General features: G+C 43.4%; 1 protein-coding gene across 1 annotated transcript in view; it reads left to right on the forward strand.

Annotated features, from left to right (window-relative positions):
• The first annotated feature begins 6,902 nt into the window (after positions 1–6,902).
• LOC120989086 (NXPE family member 3-like) overlaps positions 6,903–27,602 on the forward strand; it is a 99,836-nt gene continuing 79,136 nt past the window's right edge. Inside the window, exon 1 of the mRNA XM_040416970.1 lies at positions 6,903–7,439. Within this exon, the coding sequence (XP_040272904.1) occupies positions 6,903–7,439 (537 nt within the window). The remainder of the gene's footprint in view (positions 7,440–27,602) is intronic.

Below are 27,602 nucleotides of genomic sequence, written 5' to 3' on the forward strand. Positions count from 1 at the left end.
GAAGAAGAGCCCCCCCTGGTAAAAGAGCTAATAAAGAAGACAGGGGGCGGCCTCCGGAGCAGAAAAATAAAATATTTTAATACACTGTGTGGTTTATTTGTGTTTTTACCACTTTTCTTGCAGGTGAATGGGTAGGGGTACGATGTACCCCATACTCATTCACTTAGGGTGGGGGGCCGGTATCTGGGGGCCCCCTTATTAAAGGGGGCTCCCAGATTCCGATAAGCCTCCCGCCCGCATACCCCGACAACCAACGGCCAGGGTTGTCGGGAAGGGGCCCTGTCCTCATCAACATGGGGACAGGGTGCTCTGAGGTGGGGGGGCCGCAGTGCGCCCCCTGCCCCAGAGCACCCAACCCCCCATGTTGAGGGCATGCAGCCTGGTACGGCTCAGGAGGGGGGGGGCGGGCGCTCGCTCGTCCCCACTCCCTTCCTGGCTGGCCGGGTAGCGTGCTTTGGATACGGGTCTGGTATGGATTGTAGGGGGACCCCCTACGCCGTTTTTTTCGGCGTAGGGGGGGCTCTCCTTACAACCCATAACAGACCTAAGGGCCCGGTATGCTCCTGAGGGCGGGACCCAGGCCGGATTTTTATTTAAAATCCGGCGGGGACTTCCCCCTCAGGATTCATAACAAACGCCGCACACGTGTAGAATTGGCGGGAATCCAAGTCGGATCTCCCGTCGCTTCTATGACGCGCTTGCTGGGATGTGCTGTCACTATTCCAGTGAGTGCGAGATCTCGGCACCATGTCGCCGAGTATCAGCGCGACGCTGTCGTGCTAAAAGCACAATATCACAAACACCTACTGTAGTTGAGGAAATAGCGAAAATGACATTGAAGGGGGAAGTTATCATTATGGGAGACTTTAATCTTCCTGATGTAAACTGGAAAACCAAAATAGCTAGTTCTGCCAGGAGTACAGATATTCTAAATTCCCTACTGGGATTATCTCTACAGCAAGTAGTGGAGGAGCCAACCCGGAAGGAGGCCATTTTAGATTTAGTATTCACAAATGGGAATTTGGTATCTGATATTACTGTAGGGGAAAGCTTGGGATCTAGTGATCACCAGTCAATGTGGTTTACTATAAGTATAGTGACTGATTCACACCACACAAAAACAAAAGTTTTAGATTTCAGAAAAACTGACTTTTCTAAAATTAGGTTAGTGGTATACGAGTCCCTATCAGATTGGAACAGTTTCAATGGAGTCCAGGAGAAATGGGACTACTTAAAAGTGGCACTATTGAAGGCAACAGAAAATTGCATTAGGCTTGTCAGTAAAAGCAAAAAAAGGAAGAGATCACTGTGGTACTTAGCAGAAGTGGCCAAAATCATTAAAAACAAAAAGACAGCATTTAGTAATTATTAAAAAATAACTAAACAAGGATGACAGGCAAATTTATAAGATTAGGCAGAGAGAGGGCAAAAAAGTTATAAGAGCTTCTAAAGCACAGGCAGAAGAGAAATTAGCTCAGTCAGTGAAAAAAGGATACTAAAACACTGATATATAAATGAAAAAAGAAACTAAAACAAGAAATTACCATATTAAAAACAAAAGAAGGAAGGTATATGGAAGAAGATAAAAAAGTAGACCGCCTCAATGAATACTTCTGTTCAGTTTTTACAAAGGAAAATTAAGGAAAAGGACCTCAGTTAGGAAGGAAGACTAATGAATCTTTTGATGCATGTGTCTTTACAGAGGAAGAGGTTCTAAGTCAACTGTCTAAAATTAATACAAATAAGTCACAGGGGCCTGATGGGATACACCCAAAGCTATTAAAAGAGCTCAGCGGTGAACTATTAAAACCATTAACAGATTTATTTAACCAATCACTGGTAACAGGAGTCGTCCCAGAAGATTGGAAATTAGCAAAAATTGTGCCCATTCACAAGAAAGGTAGTAGGGAGGAATCGGGCAACTATAGGCCAGTAAGCCTGACATCAATAGTGGGGAAATTAATGGAAACCATACTTAAGGAGAGGATTGTGGAACATCTAAATTCCCATGGATTGAAAGATGAAAAACAGCATGGGTTTACTTCAGGGAGATCATGTCAAACTAATCTTATAGATTTTTTTGATTGGGTGACTAAAATAATAGATGGCGGAGGTGCAGTAGACATCGCTTATCTAGACTTTAGTAAGGCTTTTGATAATGTCCGACATAGAAGGCTTATCAATAAATTGCAGTCTTTGTGCTTGGACTCCCATATTGTTGAATGGATTAGGCAGTGGCTGAGGGACAGACAACAGAGGGTTGTAGTCAATGGAGTATATTCAGACCATGGTCTTGTTACCAGTGGGGTACCTCAGGGATCTGTTCTGGGACCCATATTGTTTAATATCTTTATCAGAGAAAGTGCAGAAGGCCTCGATGGTAAGGTGTGTCTTTTTGCTGATGACACAAAGATTTGTAACAGGGTTGATGTTCCTGGAGAGATACACCAAATGGAAAAGGATTTAGGAAAACTAGAGGAATGGTCAAAAATCTGGCAACTAAAATTTAATGTTGATAAGTGCAAGATAATGCACCTGGGGCGTAAAAACCCAAGAGCAGAATATACAATCAGTGATACAGTCCTAACCTCAGTATCTGAGGAAAGGGATTAAGGGGTCATTATTTCAGAAGACTTAAAGGTAGGCAGACAATGTCATACAGCAGCAGGAAATGCTAGCAGAATGCTTGGGTGTATAGGGAGAGGCATTACCAGTAGAAAGAAGGAGGTGCTCATGCCGCTCTACAGAGCACTAGTGAGACCTCATCTGGAGTATTGTGCTCAGTACTGGAGACCATATCTCCAGAAGGATATTGATACTTTGGAGAGAGTTCAGAGAAGAGCTAAAAACTGGTCCATGGATTGCAGGATAAAACTTACCAGGAAAGATTAAAGGACCTTAACATGTATAGCTTGGAAGAAAGATGAGACAGAGGGGATATGATAGAAACTGCTAAATACATAAAGGGAATCAACAAGGTAAAAGAGGAGAGAATATTTAAAAGAAGAAAAACTGCTACAAGAGGACATCGTTTTAAACCTTTGCCCCTCAAATTTAAAACTAATATCAGGAAATATTACTTTACTGAGAGAGTAGTGGATGCATGGAATAGCCTTCCTGCAGAAGTGGTCGCTGCAAATACAGTGGAGGAGTTTAAGCATGCATGGGATAGGCATAAGGCCATCCTTCATATAAGATAGGGCCGGGGGCTATTCATAGTATTCAGTATATTGGGCAGACTAGATGGGCCAAATGGTTCTTATCTGCCGACACATTCTATGTTTCTATGTTTCTAAATGGGTGCTTTTTTAAACCCAGAATATAATTGCAGTTTTTAAAGCTTATATTTGACTGTCAGAAATGCAGCAAAGGCCCCAAATGTAGGGTCTTGCACAAAATAGGTGTTTTTTTTAAAATTAAAACCTAAATATAACTGCAGTATTTAAAGCTTGTATTTGACTGTGACAAATGCAGCAAAGGCCCCAAATGTAGTGTCTTGCCCAAAATGGGTGTTTTTTCTAAACCCAGAATATAACAGCAGTATCTAACGCTTGTATTGGACTGTCAGAAATGCAGCAAAGGCCCCAGATGTAGGGTCTTGCACAAAATGGGTGTTTAAAAAAAAACCTGAATATAACTACAGTATTTAACGCTTATATTGGACTGTCACAAATGTAGTGCAGGGCGCAAATGTACTTTTTCACAAAAAAAAAAAATGTGTCCCCACAGAATCTAACAGATGGACTTAGATTGTACCTTACAGAAAAATATGTAAATATGTAACTCCCTGGGTCCCTGAACATACAGAATGATTCCGGATATTATTTTGCCTTCCCCTGGCACATATGCAGTGCAGGTGCACTTTAAAAAATGGGTGTATGTTGCCGACCAAACTAAAAGAACAGGGTTAAATTATTGTCCCTGACACATATGCTGTGCTGGTGCACTGAACTTGCACAAAATGACCGCCGACGCCCACCTAACTAACAGACGGATAAAAGTTATTTTTCTGTGTCACTGGACTCAGGGCAGGGTAAAAAAATGTTGGACTGCACCCACAAAACAAAATCGCTGTAGATCGCTGAGTTAACAAGTTCTGATCATAGATAGATTCTTTCCTATTCTCTCCCTCACAGCAGCAGCATCCTCTTCCTACACTAATAAGAGCAGAGTGACGTGCAGCGCTACGTGACTCCAGCTTATATAGAGGCTGGGTCACATGCTGCTCTGGCCAATCACAGCCATGCCATTAGTAGGCATGGCTGTGATGGCTTCTAAGGGCACAGAGTTAAACGCTTGTTGATTGGCTGCTCTGTAGCCTTTCAAAAAGCAACATTAAATCGCCGAACACAAACCCGAACTTTTGCTGAAAAGTTCGGGTTCGCACAACCCTACTCCTGTGTAATGTTGGCACATCCAAAATAGCAGTGACATTCAGTTTAATGTATTTGCACATACACTTACAAAACCTGAGCTACTGTACGTGTGACATACTTGCAAGCATATATACTATTTAATATGCAGAAGGCGAGCTGTAAGGGCCGGGGAAGTGGCCATGATGCTGATGGTACACGCAGATGCCGTGGCCCTGGGCACGGTGAAACTGTGCCTGCTGCCAGAACACAAGAAACATACTCATTCACGATACCTAGCTTTATGTCCCAGTTTGTAGGGCGTCACAGGACACCACTCTCAAAGTCAGACCAGTGCGACCAAGTAGTCGGTTGGATTGCAGCAGATAATGCTTCCAGTCGATTAAGCACCACCCTGTCTTCCACAAAGTCCAATTTAGTAGCCAAGAGTCTGGTCAACAGAATCCTCACCCTGATCCTCCTTCCTCCCACCATGGAGAGTCTTGCCAAACAAGTGATCCCACACTCGACAGCCCTAAAACATCACTGCTCTAGAGGAGATCTGCATGGAGGAATGGGCCAAAATACCAGCATCAGTGTGTGAAAACCTTGTGAAGACTTACAGAAAACGTTTTACCTCTGGCATTGCCAACAAAGGGTATATAACAAAGTATTGAGATAAACTTTTGTTATTGACCAAATACTTATTTTCCACCATAATTTGCAAATAAATACTTAAAAAATCAGACAATGTGATTTTCTGTACTTTCTTTTTCTTCTCATTATGTCTCTCATAGTTGAGGTATACCTATGATAAAAATTACAGGCCTCTCTCAACTTTTTAAGTGGGAGAACTTGCACAATTGGTGGCTGACTAAATACTTTTTTGCCCCACTGTATTTCTGGAGATGAATTCAGTTTCTGTGTATCCACCCCCTTACAACTTTAGATGTTACACCTTCATTATTTGCTCTCTGACTGGTTTATTACTCTTGTGTTTCTAGCTCCCCACACAAGGCTCAACATAGACATATGAGATGATGAAGAAGTTGCAGGTCGTTTTCGTCGCTCTGTGCATGATCTCTGCCACCACAGTAAGAGAAAATATCATTCTTACAGAAGGTTTCTACATCATCGTAGAAGGGGATTCTTTACTGTAAGAGCAGTGAGACTATGGAGCTCTCTGCCTGAGGAGGTGGTGAATTCACTAAAAGAGTTCAGGAGGGGCCTGAATGTATTTCTGGAGAGTAATAATATTATACCTTTTAGCTACTAGAGAGGGGTCATTGATCCAGTCAAGACTAGTATCACTGGCCTGGGCGGGGCTAAGCTCTGTTCACTTGAATGGAGCTTAGCCGCGCCCAGGCCAGTGATACTAGTCGTGATGTCACTAGGCCTGCAGAGGATAGATCATCAGTTTAAAAGAACTGCAGAACCCATTAATTATGCAGCATTTTGTGACCACCTCATGGGAGTTTTCACCATCCTCTGCTGGATAACAGACTGAACCCATACACATTCAGCCTTACAAACAATGTTCACCATCTTCAGGATTGTCAATGCATGTTGTCAGTGGATGGGAGCATTCTTGTTCATGTCCAGAGGCTGAAAACCCAGCATGACCCAGTCCTGCTGGTAGATGAGAGGTAACAAAACAAATATCTCATCTGATCGAGTACTAATATCTCTCAGCACTGATTATTAGCTACAATGTATCAGTGCAGGTAATATCTATCCATCTGAAGTCCAATAGTCTATGTAGTCTACAAAGGATTGTCTACACAGGCTAAGTTCACACTTTAGTTATTTGGTCAGTTACTGTGATCAGTTACCGTGAGCCAAAACCTGGTCAAAAACACAGAACTGGTGCAAATCATATCATTACACCTGATCTCTGAGATGGCTTCACTACTGGTTTTGGCTCACAATAACTGATGGAAATAATTGATCAAATAGCTTCAGATTACAGGTATAGCAGGGTGGATACTGCTGTATTGTGGTAGCTGACTTAGGCTACTTTCACATCTGGATCTGGCAGGGATCAGCAAAAATGCTTTCGTTATGATAATACAACCGGCTGCATCCGTTCTTAACAGATCCGGTTGTATTATATCAGAAATGACCAAGACGTGGCTCATCTCTAATTGCAAGAGTTGGTGTCCTGTGTCCTCTTTTTGAATGATGATCATACTTGTGCTCTGCCGCTCCATTCCTTCTCCATGTGATTTTGAAATATTGCCAAGCCCTGTACTTGGGTTATTGTTGGCAGTCCCATAGACTTGAATGGAGCGGCCATGCACTTTGATGTAATAATGTGTCAAGTGTCTTAGGTAGTTTTGAAACCTTGTGGTACTATCATGTCAAGGTTATTGCTGAACACCGTCAGGAGAATGGCTGTAAGACACAAATCCATCCCTTCTAGAATAGCTAGGATTGAAGAAAGCCCCAAACACTGCAGTTATCAAAACATTTTTTCTCTAGCTCACACTTCAGGAGCTAACTGGCTACTAGATGTGGTTATTACTGTTCAAATGTTGTGAATGATGGATAATGACATCACTATTGATGTGTCCCATTATTATCTATTCCAAGTTTATCTACAGATTAATAAGGAAACAGTTGTCACCAGCAGATAACGTTCACCCTGTGAGGTCAAGATCTACAAAAACATTCAGAAAGACGGCACACCTGGATGAAGAGCTTAATAATCTTTTGAAGTTGACTGAATGGCCACTGCCCGCAGCCAACACAAGTTTGGAGTTTTCCACCAACCCAAACACTTCAATATTTTTCTTGCTCCATCCCCGCTCTACCTATGTTATGGGAGAGAATTTGGAGGTTCTTATAATCGCTAAAAACCATAAAGGTCAAACCAAGAGATATGGTGGAGATTATTTCCATGCTAAACTTCATTCCCCAAGCCTGAAAGCTGGTGTGAGTGGATCTGTTACAGACAACTACAATGGTACCTACACAGCTTCCTTCATTCTTCAGTGGCCAGGTGAGACCATGGTCTCCATAAAGCTCATGTATTCCAGTGAGGCTGTTGCAATTTTGCATGAGAAAAGGGCCACACGGCCAGATAAGGTAAGTCATTTTATGGCAGTAAATGGTCTATTACAGAGATTTGCTATTGTCAAAAATACTCAACAAAAGTCAGAGATGCCTGAACTTTTTGAACTGAGATCCCCGGTCTTTCCTCATCTGTCACGTGTAAGCTAGCATTTAATTAGCTGTATATAGGCTTTAAAGAAAACATAACATCGTGGTGGGAGATTAGGTCCCTGAAAAGCTATCAAATTGTTCCTAGGGGCCTATGTATCCCGATTACTCCAGCAGATCGTATCTCTTCCCCTACGTTGAAAAAACATTGTAAAGAGGAACTTACACGGAGTTCACTCAATCTTATAAAGATCCTTTTAGGAGGAAAGAGCCTTGTTTGAGAAAACTTCTGAGAAACTACGTGAGCTTAAGGAGACAGCACTGAAGTTTGAAACCGATTCGGATTTCAAAAAACGGGAGGCATCGCTCCAGACATCAGTAGAGAGGTTCCAAAACCTTCTCAAATAACGAAAACAGACAATTCGTTAAGGATCTCAGTGATCTCCGGGACAATAAGGCCTATCAATTAGAGAAGAGAGGGGTTAACGCTTCTGCGTCTGAAATCTCTTCTTCAGACGAGAGATCACTAATAAAGGTGACAGAGCCGGCCCTAAAAATGGATCAGCAAATTACAAAAAAACTAAGAAATAGATGGAGGAGATGGGGAAGGGATTCCAGAAACGTGGGGAGTGGTGGACATCAAGGTACCTCCTTATTAGCATCTCCCTCTGTAGCGGTACCCTCAGTGATGAGAACCTCCTGATCACCTCCCCCTCCACCTGCTTCCATTCCCCCTTTTTCTTCTTTTATATCACAGGGCCAAGCCCCATACCAACTATGAGGCAGACCCAAGTGAAAGAAATTCCAGGAAGAAGTGAGGATTTGCAGATAATAAACCTATCCTCACATAATTTAAATGAAGTCGAGATTTCTGTTTTAAAGAAAGGATTATCATTTGTTCCTGCCACAGATTTCAGGGTATTCACATGGGTCAAAGATCTTGACCTTTTCTTTAGAAAATTGAGATGGAGGAAGTTGACAACAAACAGTGTTAGGAGTAACAAGGGATACATGACAGCTAAACAGCAGATCTAGCACTATTAATAGAACTTTAGGAGGAAGGCTCTAGGAAGCCAGGCGAGCGCCCGTTCACCAAGCTCAGTCTAAAAAGTACTAGGACGCCCCTTCCATCGAGTTACATCTTTCAACAACTGGTAACTTCCGAACTCGATAAGTTAAAGGTTCCCGCCCTCCCACCCATACCGTAGAAATCTGTCTACTTTAGAATTAGAAGCTTTGAGAACGCTGGAAAGTGACAGATACATAATTATTAAACCATCAGATAAGGGTGGAAACCTTGTCATCATGGATCATGACAATTACTGTAGAATGTGTTTTGACCTTCTTAAGGACAAAAATATTACAAAGTGACCCCACCGATATATTTCAGGTGGAACTCCAGTCTATTCTTAACTCTGATCTGGAGAAAAGGGTCATTAGTGAGGTTGAATATCACTTTATGTTACCTGTTACATCACAAATCACCACCTTTTATGGACTTCCCAAGGTCCATAAAGGGACAAGTCCTTTAAAAGGCTATAGTATCAGGTGTGAATTCCTTAACACAAAATTGTGGGCTATATCTTGACTAGAATTTGTCTCTAATACGTTGCCTGTTAACAACCGCGCCACAGGTCCCAAACGTGAAGTGGGTTCAATTCACACAGATCAGTCAGAGAATAGTGTAGGACCGCACTGCTCTCTCCTTCAGGAAGCCAATCCTCCCTTGTTCGTTTCACAGGTATATAGTAGACACAGGAAAATGGTGATTCTCATGTGATCCACAGTGCTCCTTATATAAAGGACTCTGTGACAGACCAAAAGATCACACCAAAAGTGAAGCACCATCAAACGACTTGCTACTTAAAAGGGTTTATTTATACTCACAAACATCCATGAATAAAAGGCACATCATAAATAAAACACCCTCAGGATTCTGCCCGACCTGGGTTTCGCTCCTGCTTCGTCAGGGGCGAATATCCCACCCTCATGTGGGTTGTCTTTTATTCCCATAAATCACAATATCCCTCCCCTTTTAATTAATCACAGGTGTTTCTATACATATTTAAAACCAAAATGACAAGGAGGGGGATATGCCTCATAAGATTGATTCTATATTAGTATCACGATTTTAGCTATTTGTTATTTTGGTTTTAAATATGTATAGAAACACCTGTGATCAATTAAAAGGGGAAGAATATTGTGATTTGTGGGAATAAAAGACAACCCACATGAGGGTGGAATATTCACCCCTGACGAAGCGTGAGCAAAACTCGGGTCGGGCAGAATCCTGAGGGTGTTTTATTTAAGATGTGCCTTTTATTCATGGATATTTGTGAGTATTAAAAAAAACTTTTAAGTATCAAGTTGGTTGTTGGTGCTTCACTTTTGGTCTGTCACAGAGTCTTTTATATAAGGAGCACTGTGGATCACATGAGGATCACCATTTTCCTGTGTCTACTATATACCTGTGAAACGAACAAAGGAGGATTGGCTTCCTGAAGGAGAGAGCAGTGCGGTCCTACACTATTCTCTCATCATTTTGACTACCTAGTGGATGTCACATGCTCAGTGGTAGTTGGGCTATATCTCTGCCCATAAATATATAATCTCATCCGCCTTGGTATATAGGGCGATTTTAATTATACCTTTATTAAAAGTTAAGCTTTAAAGGGTCCAAAAATAATTTCTTTTGATGTTTATGTAACAATCTTCAAATTGCCCAACAGATTTGATTTGTGCCAAATTGATTCTACACAAATCAAATATGCTTCACATGGCCTGAAAATTGGTATATGAAACTTTGATGTCTCCTAGGATTTAGAGTTTTTAGATATTTTTATCATTTCTTTAAAAAAAATAACACATTATTGTTCCTTTCTGTTTAAGCTCTTAAACACAATGACATCAGTAGCAAATTATGTCAGAGTGACACTGACCTATGTATTTATGGGTAAGCGAATGGTTAACACCATTAAAAAACAGCATGTTGAACCCCATTCAGGACCAATTCACTTTTCATCTTAATGGGGTTCTCTGGGAATTTAGAAAATAAAATTAATGAAAATACTTAAAGGGGCTGTCTCACCTCCTTATTCCAGTCGTTAGTGCATGGATTATGGGACACTTCCTGAGCTGTAGTGGGGGGGCAGTACCACTGCTGTGATTGATGGAGCAGGCATGAGGCACTGGGATAATATAATCCCGCCCCTTGACTACACGTGCACGCTCTTGAGGCTGCTAGACTATCTGAAACACTAGCAGTCTCAGAGGAGGAAACCTTGTACAGATCGTGACAACCTTTTGGTAAGTGGTTGCCACGATTCGTATCTTACAGGAGAGAATGACAGTGAGGCAGAAAGGCCGGCTGTTTTTCTAGCTGTGAGCAATTGCGACCACCGCTGCTGCACTGCAGTAGTGGCCGTAACCCCTAGAGACAAGCAGTCTATAAAGAGGAGGAAGAAGAAATATAGTATCGACCAGAACCATTACTGCTAAATCATCTACTTTAGTAAGTTACTTATATCAATGTCATGCAGATAATAAATATAACTTGATGAGTTGAGACAACCCCTTTAAATATTACTTTATTATAAATATATTCCCAAATACCTTTCTTTAGTTAGAATGGCTTGCTTTGTCTGGGGAGCAATCATCATGGGAATTAAAATGGCCGCCGTCATATTAGTGAACACAAAACCTGTCATAATCACACAGGAGGGCCAGTTACTTCTGTGCACTGAGCTAAAGATCTGCCTCATCCTCCTCTCCTACTTGTCAGGAATTGTGATCCTGAATACAGCTGATAAGATCTTTAAAATGTGCAAGAACATTTCCAAAACACACTTTTTAACTCCTTCCCGACTGCCATACGGCTATATACGTGCTATCTGCACATACCCCGTGCAGATAGCACGTATATAAACTTTATGGCACCTCTTTAATCCAAGCGCTGCAAAGCGCTTGGATTAAAGCTTCTGCCAACGTGAGGGACAGGGCAGAGCCCAGTAATACCGGCAAGGGACCAATTAAAGTGGTCCCTTGTCGACGATCGCTCCGATTGGTTAGTCTGTGCAGACTAACCAATCGGAGTGTGGCAGTGTTAAAATGCGGTTTCAGGCTCTGATCTGCACTCTGCAGATCAGAGCCTGAAATCAGGCATTAGCTAATCTGTGCCCCCTGATGTGTTCTCATCCCCAATCTGTGCCCCCTGATGTGTGCCCTAATATCTCCTGCCTCCCCGATCTGTACACAATCTGTTCGCAGTACCTTTAATTTTGCCGGCTATGTTCTGCACATGCCGGCCCCTGTCTCCAATTGTGCCGCCTGTGTCCATAACTGTGCTGGTCTGTGCCCCCTGCCCCCATATGAGCCCCCTGTTGCAGTCCTCCTAAATGTGAAGGAACTGAGCCGCTGCCATCAGCAGCAAGTGTCAACTGTATGCTGGCACTCTGCTATAGCCCCTTAGATGCCATAGCAGCGGCATCGAGGGGGTAAATAGAAGGAGGGGGCTCCCTCTCTCAACCATTGGACTGCTGCGCTGTGATGGCAGCGGCCCGATGGTTGCCATGGCAACCGGGCGCCTTGCAAAGTCCTGTGTTGCCATCTACCAGGAAACCTGATAGTACTATACTTTGCATTGCAAGAGCATTGCAAAGTACAGTACAGCCATCAGCCTCACTGGATCTTCAAGATCCAAGTGGGAATTAATAAAAAAAGTGTGAAAAAAAAGTAAAAAAATATATATTTTTTTAAATAAATAAAAATGTAAATGAAAAAGAAAATGAATAGCCTTTTCACATAACCACTTAATTTATAGGGAATTAAAAAATTCTAAACATAAAATAGACTACTCATGATAGGTATCGCTATGTCCTTAATGACCTGGTCTATAAAATGACTATGGTACTTATCCTGTATGGTACATGCTGTAAAAATAAAAATAAAAAACTATGGCTGAATTGCATTTTTTTTGCCTCACCTCCCAAAAAAAAAAAAAAAAGAATAAAAAGTGATCGAAAAGTCATATGCATACCAAAAAGGATATCAATAAAACTACAGGCCATCCCGTTAAAAAATAAGCCCTCATATATGTAACAATGTTGATGAAAAAAAAATAAAAAATTATGGGTCTTTTTTGGTGATGCAAAAAAAATATGTTTACTAAAAAGTGATTTTATGATATAAAAGTGGTAGAACATGAAAAAAACAATACAAATTTGGTGTTGCCATAACTATATCAACCTACAGAACAAAATTATCTTATCAAATATACCAATGGAGAACCCCATAAAAAATAAAAATAAAAAATACTGACAGAATGCAATTTTTGCCTGCTTCACCTGCTAAAAATTGAATAAAAAGTGTTCAAAAAGTCATATAGACGTCAAAACTGTACCAGTAAAAATTACAGCCAGTCCTGCAAGACAAGCTCTCACATAGCTCCATTGATGGAAAAATCTAAAAGTTATGGGTCTTCGATTTGGTGATGCAAATAATTTTTTTTTATAAAAAGTGATTTTATGATATAAAAGTGGTAGAAAATAAATAAAACAATATACATTTGGTATCGCAGTAACCGTATTAACCCACAGAATAAAAATATTTTATAAAATATACCACATGGAGAACCTCATTAAATATAAATTTAAAAACACTGTCAGAATTGCAATATTAGCCTACTTCACCTTACAAAAAATTTAATAAAAAGCAATCAAAAAGTCATATGTACCCAAAAATGGTACCATTAAAAACTACAGCCCATCCCGCAAAACATTTGCCCCCACAAAAAAATAAAAAAGCCATGGCCGTTAAAATTTATTTCTGAAAATTCCACATTGGAAAATGCAGATGCCGCTCCTTTCCTTTTGAATTATGCCATCTGCTCATACAGCAGTTTACGACCACATATAGGGTGTTGCCATATTCCGAAGAAACGCATTATGGAGTGCATTTTCTCCTGTTATCCCTTGCTAAAGTGAAAAATTTGGGCTTAAGCAACTTTTTCTTGTAAAAAATACTATTTTTCATTTTCACAGCCATGTGTTTCTAAATTTTATGAAATGCCTGTGACGTCACAGTGGTTAGTAAACCTCACAGTAAATTATGTGAGGGGCATAGTTTCCAAAATGGAGTCACTTTTAGGGGGTCTCTTCTGTAGGGATGCCTTAGTGTGCCTTCAAATATGACATGACACCCAAAAGCCATTTCAGCAAAATCTGCTCTCCAAGAACCGTATGTTGCTCATTTCCTTCTGCCCCCTGCCATGTGCCCATACAGCAGTTTACAAACATAAATGAGGTGATTTTGTAAACTGCAGAATCAGGGTAATACATATTGAGTTTGTTTTGCTGTTAACCCTTGCTGTGTTGTAGGAAAATTTGGATTAAAATGAATGAAAATTGAAAATTTTACCTCCATTTTCCTGCACCTAAAGGGTTAACATAGTTTGTGAAACCAGTTTTGATTAATTTGAGGGGTGTAGCTTCTAAAATGGGGTCATTTATGGGTGGTTTCTATTATGTAAGGACCTCAAAGTGACTTCAGAACTGAACTGGTCCTTGAAAAAGTCGGTTTTGAAAATTTGATAGAAAATTTGAAAAATGTATTCTTAAATTTTAAGCCTTCTAATGTAATAAAAATTTTAATGTAATTTTTAAAATGATGCCAACATAAAGTAGACATATAGGGAATCTTAAGTAAAAACTATCTTATAAGATATCACTATCTGCCTTTAATGTGTAGAAATTCAAATTTAGAAAATAAAAAAAAATTTGGGGTGGATTTTTTATAATATAAAGGTAAAAGTTATCGACCCAAATTTAACCCTAATATCAAGTACGAGATGTCACGAGAAAACATTCTCAAAATGGTTTGGATAAATACAAGCATTCTAAAGTTATCACCACATACAGTAAATTGACACATGTCAGATTTGAAAAATTAAGCCTGGTCATGAAGGTGAAAAATGGCTTGGTCTTGAAAGGGTTAAAGAACAAGCTCAGTTATGAAGTGACTTTGAGAAGCTTACATAATTGAAACCACCCATAAATGACCCCAATATAAAAACTGCACCCTTCAAGTTATTCAAAACTGAGCTTACAAACATTGTTAACCCTTTGGGGGAATGGAGATGACATTTCAAAACGTCACTTTTTTGCTGATTTTCCATTTTAATCCATTTGAGGCTTAACAGCAAAACAAATGTCAATATTTATTACCTTGATTCTGCAGTTTACAGAAACTGGTTGTGAACATATGTATGGGCAAGTGGCAGGGCTCGAAGGGAAAGAGCACTATATGGTTATTGGGGGACAGATTTTCCTGGAATAGTTTTTAGATGCTATGTTACATTTAAAGACACCCTGAGGTACCTCTACAGTGAAGTCCCCCAAAAGTGACCCTATTTTGAAACTTACACCCCCCTCCCCAATGCATTTTTTAAGGGATGCAGCAAGCATTTTGTCCCAATAAGTGTTTCATAGAATTTAGAAACACTTGAATGTGAAAATGAAACATTACAAAATCTACACGAAAATTTTGCTTTAGGCCCAAATGTTTAATTTTTGCAAGGGGAAACAGGAGAAAATGCACTGCACAATTTGTGACCCATTTTGTCCTGAAAATGCCAACACTCCATATCTGGTAACAAACTGCTGTATTGGCACACAGCAAAGCTCAGAAGGGAAGGAGCGCCATATGGCTTTTGGTGGGCCGATTTCACTGGAATCATTTTCAGATGACATGTTGCATTTCAAGACACCCTGAGGTGCTTCTACAGTGGAAGCCCCAAAAAAGGGACCCTATCTTGGAAGCTACAATCCCAAAGTAATTTTTTAAGGGGGGCAGTGAGCATCTTGGCCCAACAGGTGTTTCACAGAACTGGCCATAAATATGAAAAATTACATATATTACAAGAAAATTATGTTTTAGCCCAAACTTTCTCATTTCATTCATTGCGCCTTTGCGGCTCAATGTGGTGATTTACATAGCTTTTGATGGCAACTCTAGGGGCTCTGGGGTGAAATAATAATTGAACTCCCGAGAAGTGACCCCATATCGGAATCTACATCCCTTAAGTTATTTATTGAGGAGTGGAGTGAACATTTTGACCCCACCGGTGTTTTTGTAGAAATTAATGAGCAAGGGACTGCTCAAAATTAAAATTATACGTTTTCTACAGATATGGTATTTCAGTGTCCAATATGTTGTGCCCAGCTCGTGCCATCTGAGACTCACCATGGCCCTTTAATTGATAGGCAGGTTCTACTGAGTACTGAAATGCCATACGTATGTTTCTGTGTAAAAGTATCCAAAGGGTCGGCACTGCTCCTTGGCGGTGCACGTATCAGCGGGCAGGAATCCCAATAGACAATATGTGAAGGAAAGACTGGCATTCACACTGTAGATATATTGAATGCAAATTCATTCTGTCACATTATAATTATTATTTATTATTAAAGCGCCATTTATTCCATAGTGCTGTACATATGATAAGGGGTGCACATACATAATACAGACAATTGCACTAATTATAAACAAGATGAGTTACAAACTGGTACAGAAGGAGAGAGGGCCCTGCCTGTGAGGGCTTACAATATACATGGTATAAGAGAAGGACACAGTAGGTGCGGGTTAAGTTGGTCATGGCGGTATAGAGGCAGCAGGGTCACTGGTTGTAGGCTTGTCTGAAGAGGTGGGTTTTCAGGTTTCTTTTGAAGGATTCCACTGTAGGTGAGAGTCTGATTTGTTGGGGTAGCAAGTTCCAGAGTATGGGGGATGCACGGGAGAAATCTTGGAGTCGATTGTGGGAAGAGGCAATAAGAGGAGAGGAGAGAAGGAGGTCTTGTGAGGATCGGAGAGTGCGTGTATCGGTAAAGTAGCTCAGAGATGTAGGGAGGGGACAGGTTATGGACGGCCTTGTATGTATTTGTTAGTTCTTTAAAGTGAATTCGTTGGGCAATGGGGAGCCAGTGAAGGGATTGGCAGAGGGGAGAGGCAGAGGAGTAATAGGGTTAGAGGTGGATTAGTCAGGCAGCAGAGTTGAGGATAGAAGGAGGTGTGCAAGAGTGCTAGATGGAAGGCCACAGATGAGAATGTTGCAGTAGTCTAGGCGGGAGATAATTAGGGCATGTACAAGCATTTTCGCTGATTCAAAGTTAAGGAAAGCACGGATGCGGGAGATGTTTTTGAGTTGGAGGCGGCAGGTGGTGGAAAGGGCTTGGATGTGGGGTCGGAAGGAAAGGGCAGAATCCAAGGTCACTCCAAGGAAGCGGGCATTGTTGACCGGGGAGAGTGTGCAGCCATTGATCATGATAGATAGGTCTGTTGGGGGGGTTGAACAAGATGGGGGAAAGATTATGAATTCTGTCCTATCCATGTTAAGTCTCATAGGCTATCGTAGCTGGAAGGCTCATGCTGCCTTACCAGTCATTGGCCCCCTGTCACTGCAGCGTGGGGAGACGATAGGATGAGAGATGGGGCCTCCTAACTCTGCAATCCCCGTACATGATCTGTTTAGTATTGACTATGGCATATAAAGGGTAAATATACTGTACAGCAGCGGCAGCATGAAGCGCACGGAGTCATAGCAACCAATGACGCCGTGCGCTCCTGCACTCAGCAGGAATCCAGGCCGGTATCTTACGGTCCGTATGCCACAGACGTGTGCATGAGGCTTAAGGCAGCAGAGATGGTGGGAGGTGGGAGATTCTGCAGGTGGCAGAGAGGGGCGACTGCTCATTAAACAGTGCAATATCTTATATCAGAACTGTAAGAAAAATATATACGCATTTCACTTCTGCAGTTATTTCTGGTAAAAGCGTATAGGGGCGTATTTCAGTAAAAAAGAAGAAAAAAAGTATATGCACTGCACTGTTGCCATTATTTCTGTTGAAAGCGCATCGGGGCGTATTTTAGTACTACAAGAAAAACAAATACTCACTTAACGCTATACGTTTTTTCTGGTGAAAGGGTATAGTGGCCTATTTTAGTCCATCAAGAAAAATATATTCTTAGTTCACTTCTGCAGTTATTTCTGTTGAAAGCGTATAAGGGCGTATAATTTAGTACTACAATAAAAATATATATACACACTGCACTGTTGCAGTAATTTCTGGTGAAAGCGTATAGTGGCCTATTTCAGTCCAGCAAGAAAAATATATTCTCAGTTTACTTCTGCAGTTATTTTTGTTGAAAGTGTACAGGGGAGTATTACTGTAAAAAAAGAAAAATATCTACACGCTGCACTGTTGCAGTTATTTCTGGTGAAAGCGTATAGGGGCATATTTCAGTACTGCAAGAAAAATATATACGCACTTCACTCTTTAAGTTTTTTCTGGTCAAAGCGTATAGTGGCCTATTTCAGTCCAACAAGAAAAATATATTCTCAGTTCACTTCTGCAGTTAATTGTGGTGAAAGCGTTTAGAGGCCTGTTTTAGTACAAAAAGAAGAATATATTAGTTGCTTTTAGATTTTTTTAAATTTCCGTTTAATTTCTTTAGTTCAGCTACAAGTACAGTGGGATGCAAAAGTTTGGGCAACCTTGTTAATCATCATGATTTTCCTGTATAAATCGTTGGTTGTTACGATAAAAAATGTCAGTTAAATATATCATATAGGAGACACACACAGTGATATTTGAGAAGTGAAATGAAGTTTATTGGATTTACAGAAAGTGTGCTATAATTGTTTAAACAAAATTAGGCAGGTGCATAAATTTGGGCACCACAAAAAAGAAATGAAATCAATATTTAGTAGATCCTCCTTTTGCAGAAATTACAGCCTCTAAACGCTTCCTGTAGGTTCCAATGAGAGTCTGGATTCTGGTTGAAGGTATTTTGGACCATTCCTCTTTACAAAACATCTTTAGTTCATTCAGGTTTGATGGCTTCTGAGCATGGACAGCTCTCTTTAAGTCACACCACAGATTTTCAATTATAGTCAGGTCTGGGGACTGAGATGGCCATTGCAGAACGTTGTACTTGTTCCTCTGCATAAATGCCTTAGTGGATTTTGAGCAGTGTTTAGGGTCGTTGTCTTGTTGAAAGATCCAGCCCCAGCGCTGCTTCGCTTTGTCACTGATTCCTGGACATTGGTCTCCAGAATCCGCTGATCCTGAGTGGAATCCATGCGTCCCTCAACTTTGACAAGATTCCCAGTCCCTGCACTGGCCACACAGCCCCACAGAATGATGGAACCACTACCATATTTTACTGTAGGTAGCAGGTGTTTTTCTTGGACTGCTGTGTTCTTTTTCCTCCATGCATAACGCCCCTTGTTATGGTCAAATAACTCAATTTTAGTTTCATAAGTCCACAGCACCTTATTCCAAAATGAAGCTGGCTTGTCCAAATGTGCTTTAGCCCACCTCAAGCGGCACTTTTCTGTGGGCGGAGAAAAGGCTTCCTATGCATCACTCTCGCATACAGCATCTCCTTGTGTAAAGTGCGCCGAATGGTTGAACGATGCACAGTGACTCCATCTGCAGCAAGATGATGTTGTAGGTCTTTGGTGCTGGTCTGTGGGTTGACTCTGACTGTTCTCACCATTCGTCGCTTCTGTCTATCCAAGATTTTTCTTGGTCTTCCACCTCGAGCCTTAATTTGAACTGAGCCTGTGGTCTTCCATTTCCTCAAAATGTTCCTAACTGTGGAAACAGACAGCTGAAATCTCTGAGCTTTCTGTACAGTTGTGTTCAAAATTATTCAACCCCCACTGAAATTGAGTGTTTTGGCCAGTTTGACATTGATTTTGATCATTTCAGTCATCTTGTTTACAATTAAATCAAAGAGGCACTTGTAAGTCAGACAAATATCACATAACATTTATAATGAAATAACCACAAATGTCTTTTCTGTGCTCACATCATTATCAGTTTTATTCAACCCTCAAGTGACATTCAATCTTAGTACTTAGTACAACATCCTTTTCCAGTTATAACAGCTTTTAAACGTCAAGCATAGCTTGACACATGTGTCTTGCAGCGATCTACGGGTATCTTCGCCCATTCTTCATGGGCAAAAGCCTCCAGTTCAGTCACATTCTTAGGCTTGCGCACTGCAACTGCTTTCTTTAAGTCCCACCAGAGGTTCTTAATCGATGGCCACTTCAAAATGTTCCAGCCTTTAATCTGCAACCATGCTCTAGTGGACTTGGAGGTATGCTTGGGATCATTGTCCTGTTGAAAGGTCCAACGTCTCCCAAGCCTCAGGTTTGTGACAGACTGCATCTCATCCAATATCACCTGGTACTGAAGAGAATTCATGGTACCTTGCACACGCTGAAGCTTCCCTGTACCTGTAGAAGCAAAACAGCCCCAAAGCATGATTGACCCCCCGCCATGCTTCACAGTAGGCAAGATGTTATTTTATTCATAGGCCTTGTTCTTCCTCCTCCAAACATAGTGTTGATCCATGGGCCCAAACAGTTCAAATTTTGTTTCATCAGTCCACAGAACACTATGCCAAAACTTTTGTGGTTTGTCCACGTGACTTTTGACATACTGCAGTCGACTCTTCTTATTCTTTGGAGACAGCAAGGGGGTGCGCCTGGGAGTTCTGGCATGGAGGCCTTCATTACGCAGTGTGCGCCTTATTGTCTGAGCTGAAACTTTAGTACCCACATCTGACAAATCTTTTTTCAGTTCCTCAGCAGTCACACGGGGACTTTTCTCCACTTTGTGCTTCAGGTAGCGCACAGCAGTCGAAGTCAGCATCTTCTTTCTGCCACGACCAGGTAGCGTTTCAACTGTGCCCTTTGCCTTGAATTTGCGAATTATGCTTCCTATGGTGTCTCTTGGTATGTTTAACATCTTTGCAATCTTCTTATAGCCATTGCCCTTCCTGTGAAGAGAAAATCACCTCTTCTCTTGTCTTCCTGGACCATTCTCTTGACTTCACCATGTTTGTAAACACACCAGTAAATGTCTAGAAGGAGCTGAGTATCACAGTCCTTTTAAAACACTTGAATGAACCTCTGTTCTTAAGAGTGGTAGTCTTTAAGGGGTTGAATAATTGTGTCAATGAAGAAATTACAAAAAAAACATTTAATACTGTATTACAAAAACAATTGATGTCATTATGTCATTTTAGTTGCATTTGGTTCTTTAAAAAGTCCTTGTAAGATTTTATTCTGAACACAATTACAAATGTACACTAAATTCCCTAAAACCCTTTACAGCATTGGGGGTTGAATAATTTTGAACACAACTGTATCCTTCCCCTAAACCATGATGGTGAACAATCTTTGTCTTCAGGTCATTTGAGAGTTGTTTTGAGACCCCCATGTTGCTACTCTTCAGAGAAAATTAAAAGAGGAGGGAAACTTACAATTGACCCCCTTAAATACTCTTTCTCATAATTGGATTCACCTATGTATGTAGGTCAGGGGTCACTGAGCTTACCAAGCCAATTTGAGTTCCAATAATTAGTTCTAAAGGTTTTGGAATCAATAAAATGACAACAGTGCCCAAATGTATGCACCTGCCTAATTTTGTTTAAACAATTAAAGCACAGTTTCTGTAAATCCAATAAACTTCATTTCACTTCTCAAATATTACTGTGTGTGTCTCCTATATGATATATTTCACTGACATTTTTTATCGTAACAACCAACGATTTATACAGGAAAATCATGACGATTAACAAGGTTGCCCAAACTTTCTCATCCCACTGTATGTCAGGCAGAGAAGTGCAGAAGAGTAAGGGGACGTGGCAGCAGGAGTTGCACCAAGGGACCTGAGCGCCAGGTGACATCTAGCGGTCGTATTATGACCAGCAACCCAGCGGTTCTTGATTGGTTAACTCAGTCATCCACGTCATCCCAAGTGACATCAGACACCCCCAGCCAACAGTCGGTGGGTTTGTCAGACACAACCCTTAGTTGGCATGGCCCGGGAGTAGGTCCTGTGCCCTGACCTGTCCTCTGTCCTTTTCTGTTCTCTCACCGCGAGAAGTACTATATGCTGTGGGCTCAGCTCAACTTTTCAGCGAGGAAAAGCTACTAGAGGACAGTCAGCAACTACTGCCCAGCCAAGATCTGAAGGAGACATCCACCACTTCTTCCGCTAGGCGGGTGTCACGGCCACGGTTTGGCCGTGACTCCTTGGGTGCCGCATACTGTTGCCCGCCTCTGACGGCGCGGTGAGTGGCGTTCCCCGCCATCCCTTCACCGTTGCCTCGTTTGGCGTCCCCCTGATTTTATGGCACCGGTGTGTTTGTTTGGTGTGCGGGTGCACACCTTTGAAAGAGGGTGCAGCATGCAGTGCCATCATCTTGTGGCCTGCATGCGCGTTCTCCGGAGTGAGAGCGCTCCGGGGGATCACCGTTAACGGCACGGTTGGTGGCTTATTCCCCGCCACCTTACCTTCCGTGTCCGTGTTGGTGATCCCTCGTCCCTCTCCATGTTCCCATCTCTGGTCGTTTGCTGGCAGCACTCCGTTAGTGGTCCGGCTGCGTGCTGGTTAGGAGTGTCTGCTGGCAGCGACTGGAGTGGGGACGTGAGTGGAGAGTCCCCTCGTCCATCTCTCAGTGGTTCTCTCCCCTGTGTCGCTGGTGCGGGCTGCAGGCCTCGTCGGACTGGCTGTGTTGTGTGCTGGGAGCGGATGCAGCTGACAGCGACTTTTTGGGAACCGTGTCTGAGAGTGGACGTCCCCTTCTCCCATCCCCTTGTGTTGAGTCCCTCACTTGTTTTTTTTTCTTGGTGGGGGGGCTTTGAGGGGTGGGAGTGTCACGGCTACAGTTTGGCCGTGACTCCTTGGGTGCCACATACTGTTGCCCGCGGTTTGGGTTGTTGTTTCAGCCGCAGCTTGAGGCATGATGTTGCTTGTCTCAAGTGCGGTTGCCGCGGACAACAGGTATGTGTGCGGTCCCTTTGGAGTTTGTGTGCGTGTATGTATGCACCGTTGTTTGTCTGTGTGCACTCTGTGTATTGTGTGGTGTGCACTGACACCTTTCCTGCACTGTGGTTGCCCGTGGCAACGTTTGGTGTTGTGTACATGTGGTGGCAGTGTCCCGGCCTTTGGGCTGACTCCCAGGACACGGTTGCCACCCATGTCGTTGCCTGCGGCAACAACCACAGTGTGTTTGTTGTGTTGGACACTGTTCCTTCTTTAAGTTGGTGTTTCCCTTCTCTGGTGCTGGAAGGGTTAACTCTCTTCCCAGTGTGTGTGATGTCACTGGGTGTGTCTGACCGGTGGGTGTGGCCACTTAGGCCTATATAGCTTCTGTCTTTGGCATGGCTCAGTAGGTTGCTTCAGTCATGCTTTGCTGTAGCAGCCTCCTGTGATTTTCCATCTTCTTGTAAGGGCCACCCTTCCGGTCATAAGTTCTAATACCTTGATGTGTTGTTGATGTCCTGTGTCTTTGGTTTTTGTGCAGCTATGGATGTCCTGGTCCCTGTGTGTCTTCATGTGTGTGCTGTTTACCTTTGTCTGTGTGGACAGCGTTAGCACGGGTTCCAGTCAGCAAGGCTGAGACAGGTTTGTGTGGAACTGTTTGGTTCACCTGTCTTATCCATAGACCTGTTTATGTTCCCCTCTTCATGCTGCTTGGCCAGTGAGACTCCTGCTCCTCCGTGCCTAGGAGGAGTGGGTGGTCTTACTCTGACTCCTAGCTAGGGACCGGACGGAGGGTAAGTCAGGGCCCCTAGGTTCCTGCGCATGGGTCCTCCTACCTTTAAGGTCGGCCCATGCAGATAGGAGTTAGGGTCAGGTTAGGGACGCTGTAGGAGGTGACCTGCTCCCTATCCTGTTGTCCTGGCCGAGTAGCGGCTGGACATCTTCCATCACCGCACGGCTGAGGATTTCCCCCATCCTCAGTCGTGACAGCGGGCAAGTAGTGATGAGGAGAGTGGCGTGGGAGCTTGTGTTGCGAGCAGTCAGTCTCCTGACAGAGAGACCCATGAGGAGGACATCAGTGACGTGAAGACACTACTCGATGATGATCGCACTTGAGAGCCGGGTGAAGAAGGGGCTTCATCAGGAGAAAATGGTGGCAGCTTGCCCGTAAGGCAGCGGCTGAGCCAGCAAGTCGCTAGAGTGGCTGGGAGTCAGCAGTGTGGCAGCAGTGGGAGGTTGGGAGCCAAATGGGCATGGGTAGACTACCCGCTTTGCAGCAGCCTACCTGCCCGGAAAGGAGAGGTGCACTGGTTCACGGACACAGCGGCGGTAGAAGTCAGCCAGTAAGTAGTGTTGTGGTACAATTCAGGTACTCGGGGGTGTGTCAGTATTTTGTGAAGCCTCCGGAGGAGATCAACATGGCCATATGTAGAATATGTGGGCAGAATGAGAAGCATGGCCAGGGTGCCAATGTTGTCCTGCGTCAACATATGCAGCGTCACCATAAAGTGGCCTAGGAGAACCATGGCTCCAATGTAGTGGTCCAGCCTGCCGCAGCTACTGGGTGGCACCCAGTGGCACACACCCTGTTTCAGCAAGTGAAGGCTCCACCACCTCAGCCAAGGGAGCTGTTGTCATTCCTATCTGCTGGTCCAGATGCCCCTGCTCCTGCTTCTCGCCAGTCATTCCGTCAGCAATTGATCACCGAAGCGATTGCCAAGAGACAACAGTATGCGTGCACGCATCCAGTGGTGCAGAAGTTGAATGTGCACCTGTCCAAGTTGCTGCTGCTGCAGTCCCTCCCTTTCCAAGTGGTGGACTCTGGACCTTTCAGAGAAGTGATGGCTTGTGTCGAGCTGAGGTGGAGAGTCCCAAGCCATCATTTCTTTGTGAAAAAGGGAGTACCAGCCCTGCACAAACATGTAGAACAGAAGGTGGGCCAGTCCTTGAGACTGTCGGTGTCTGCCAAAGTGCACGACGTGTGGAGCTGTAACTATGGTCAGGGATAATACATGTCCTTTACTGCCCACTGGGTGAATGTGGTTCCTGCACAGCCACACCAGCAACTTGGCTAGGTGACACCACTTCCGCCTCCACGTTCTCACACCGTTGGTTGTCCGCATCTGGCCCATGCTCACTTGCTTGCGTAGTGACAGCCGAATTATCACCATTTGGAAGAGGGATGACTTCTGGCTCTCCATCTTGTTGGACCCTCGCTACCGGTCCAGAATGGAGGCCTTTTTTACACCTACCGAGAGGGAGGACAAACTGAACCACTACAGAGACATTCTATGTAGTCAGTTGGCCGCTGCCTATCTGCGCCATCGTCCATCCTCTCTCAGGTCTGACCGGGGAGGCCCTCTGCGCTCACGTTCTACTTCCATGGCTGCTGGGGAGGGGTGTGTTGGCAGGAGCAGTACCAGCTCCATCAACAGCAGCCTGAGTCTACAGTCGCTGATGAGTAGCTTTCTTCACCCACATAGTGAATAAACTACTCACCAGCAGCAGCAGCTAGACATGGAGCAGGATACAAACCAGCAGGTTGTGGCATACTTGGACAGCGCCCTGCCACTCCACATTGAAGATCCACTGGACTACTGGGTAGCCAAACTAGATTTGTAGCCAGAACTAGCAGAGTTTGCGCTGGAAAACTGTCCTGCCCGGCCAGTAATGCGGCATCAGAGCGGATGTTTAGTGTGTTGGGGGCCATAGTTACCCCAAAGAGAACTCGACTGTCCACCCAAAATGTGGAGAGACTGACCTTTGTCAAGATGAATCAGGCGTGGATCAGCCAGGATTTCCAACCACTAATTCCTGATGCATCAGACTAGATCATCCATGGTGCCACACCAACACTTTGATAAAAGAGACTGATTTCTTCTGACTACCTGCCTCAGCTACTACTCTGATGCTGCAACCGGCCTGATGCCAAGTGCTACCCACCTTCGTCACCGGTTACTGGTATTGCCACCTACCACCCCACTCTGTTACCGGGTCACTTTGTGGTCTCCTGATGCAGCTGCTGCTGCCATCTCCACACTATGTCACCTTGCTACTCTGTGGTCTCCTGATGCTGCTGCTGCTACTGCCATCTCAACACTATGTCACCTTGCTACTGTGTGGTATCCTCCTGCTGCTGCCATATCCACATTATGTCACCTTGCCACTCTGTGGTCTGATGCTGCTGCTGCCATCTCCACACTATGTCACCTTGCCACTCGGTGGTCTCCTGATGCTGCTGCTAATGCCATCTCCACACTATGTCACCTTGTCACTCTGTGTTATCCTGCTGCTGCCATCTCCACACTGTCACCTTGCCACTGTGTGGTATCCTGCTGCTGCTGCCATATCCACATTATTTCACGTTGCCACTCTGTGGTCTGATTATGCTGCTGTTGCTGCTGCCATCTGCACACTATGTCACCTTGCCACTCTGTGGTCTCCTGATGCTGCTCTGCCATCTCCAAACTATGTTAATTTGCCACTGTGTGGTCTCCTGGTGCTGCTGCCATCTCCACACTATGTCACCTTGCCACTCTGTAGTCTACTGATGCTGCTGCCATCTCCACACTATGTCACCTTTCCACTCTGTGGTCTCCTGATGCTGCTGCTGCCATTTCCACACTATGTAACCTTGCCACTCTGTGGTCTCCTGATGCTGCTGCTATCTCTACACTATTTCACATTACCACTCTGTGGTCTCCTGATGCTTCTGCTGCCATCTCCACATTATGTCACCTTGCCATTCTGTGGTCTCCTGGTGTTGCTGCTGCTGCCATCTCGACACTATGTCACCTTGACATTCTGTGGTATCCTGCTGCTGCTGCCGCCATCTCCACACTATGTCACCTTGCCACCCTGTGGTATCCTCCTGATGCTGCTGCTATTGCCACCACCTCCACACTGTCATTGGACCACTCTGTGGTTTTCTCATGCTGCTTCGACCTCTTTAATATATCATCAGTCCACTCTGTGGACTTCTCATGCTGTTCTTACCCTCCCCGCTTTATGACTGGGCCACTGTTTTGCCTTTCGGCCTGGATGACATCATCATTTATTTGACCTTTCTTCTGATCTGTCAGAAGGAAGGTAAAATGAGATGCACAATGGATCCTGTCTGTGTAGCAGCTGTAAGGCCTGTATAGTCCCATCAGAATTGGCTTATGATTTGGTAGCCAAAAGCAGGAGAGGGTACAAAACACAGAAGACATGCAAATATTCCATTCACGTGTCATCTCTATTTTAGATCCACTCCTGATTTTTTAGGCACTAGCAATACTGATGGATTATTGAGCAAATGCTGACTGAGTGAAGGTGTATGCTCCACAGACAGGATCCGTTTTTTGTGGGTTATTGTTCTGACGGACCAGAGGAAGGGCAAAATAATCAGTGACGTCAACACAAACTTACTGCTGACACCGTCTCCTCTCTGTCAGGGGGGCTCTACTTGTATTAGCCTTTAATAGAACAGATTCTGTAGAAATCTATGTGGAATCAGCTGACGAGGGTGTAAAAGGAGTGTGCTTCTTCTTGGCACTAACATCAACATGTAAGGCAGAGTTGATACTTTAGTTATTTGGTCAGTTTTGGCACCGTGACTTCCAAAATAAGTGAAGTATGCAGTGATTCTAAGTGCGACACCTGTCATCTGCATGTCATACTGACTTATTGTATTATTTCACTACCAAAGCAGACTCCCTATGCGTGTTACTGTAAGGCACAGTGTTTTACTCCACCTCGCTCATCTCAAACTGTCATATATTTTTGTGTTCTCCTTGGCTTCCTTCCCAATTCCCTGCTCTGTATTTGTTTGTGTACCACTGTTCCTAACACTACCTCTACTACCGCCACCGTAGCTACAAATACCACTACTACCGCTACCAATAACAGAGCTATGCATGGTTCCACACCTCCTCCTGAACCTCCTGCTCATAGAAGTCCAAACACTTATTGTTCTCACATACTGTAAGTCATGAACAGGGAGACACTCTTGAGTATCTTCCATATTGCACGTTGGCGTTTTCTTTCCTCTTCTTAGGAAAAAAGAAGGTGGCGTTTTCTTTCCTCTTCTTAGGAAAAAAGAAGGTGCCTCTCTGAAGACAGAGAGGATGGAACTGAAGTACACAAGCAGAGGAGAAGGAGGAATGGTGTCAGACTAAGAGGTGACATTGACATTATCTTGATGCTAATGTTGATAGAGACCTATAAATGAAAAGTCACAGGTTTGTTACACATATTTTTAAATGGTATT

Source organism: Bufo bufo, chromosome 1, assembly GCF_905171765.1.
Source record: "Bufo bufo chromosome 1, aBufBuf1.1, whole genome shotgun sequence".
Classification (NCBI taxonomy): Eukaryota; Metazoa; Chordata; class Amphibia; order Anura; family Bufonidae; genus Bufo; species Bufo bufo.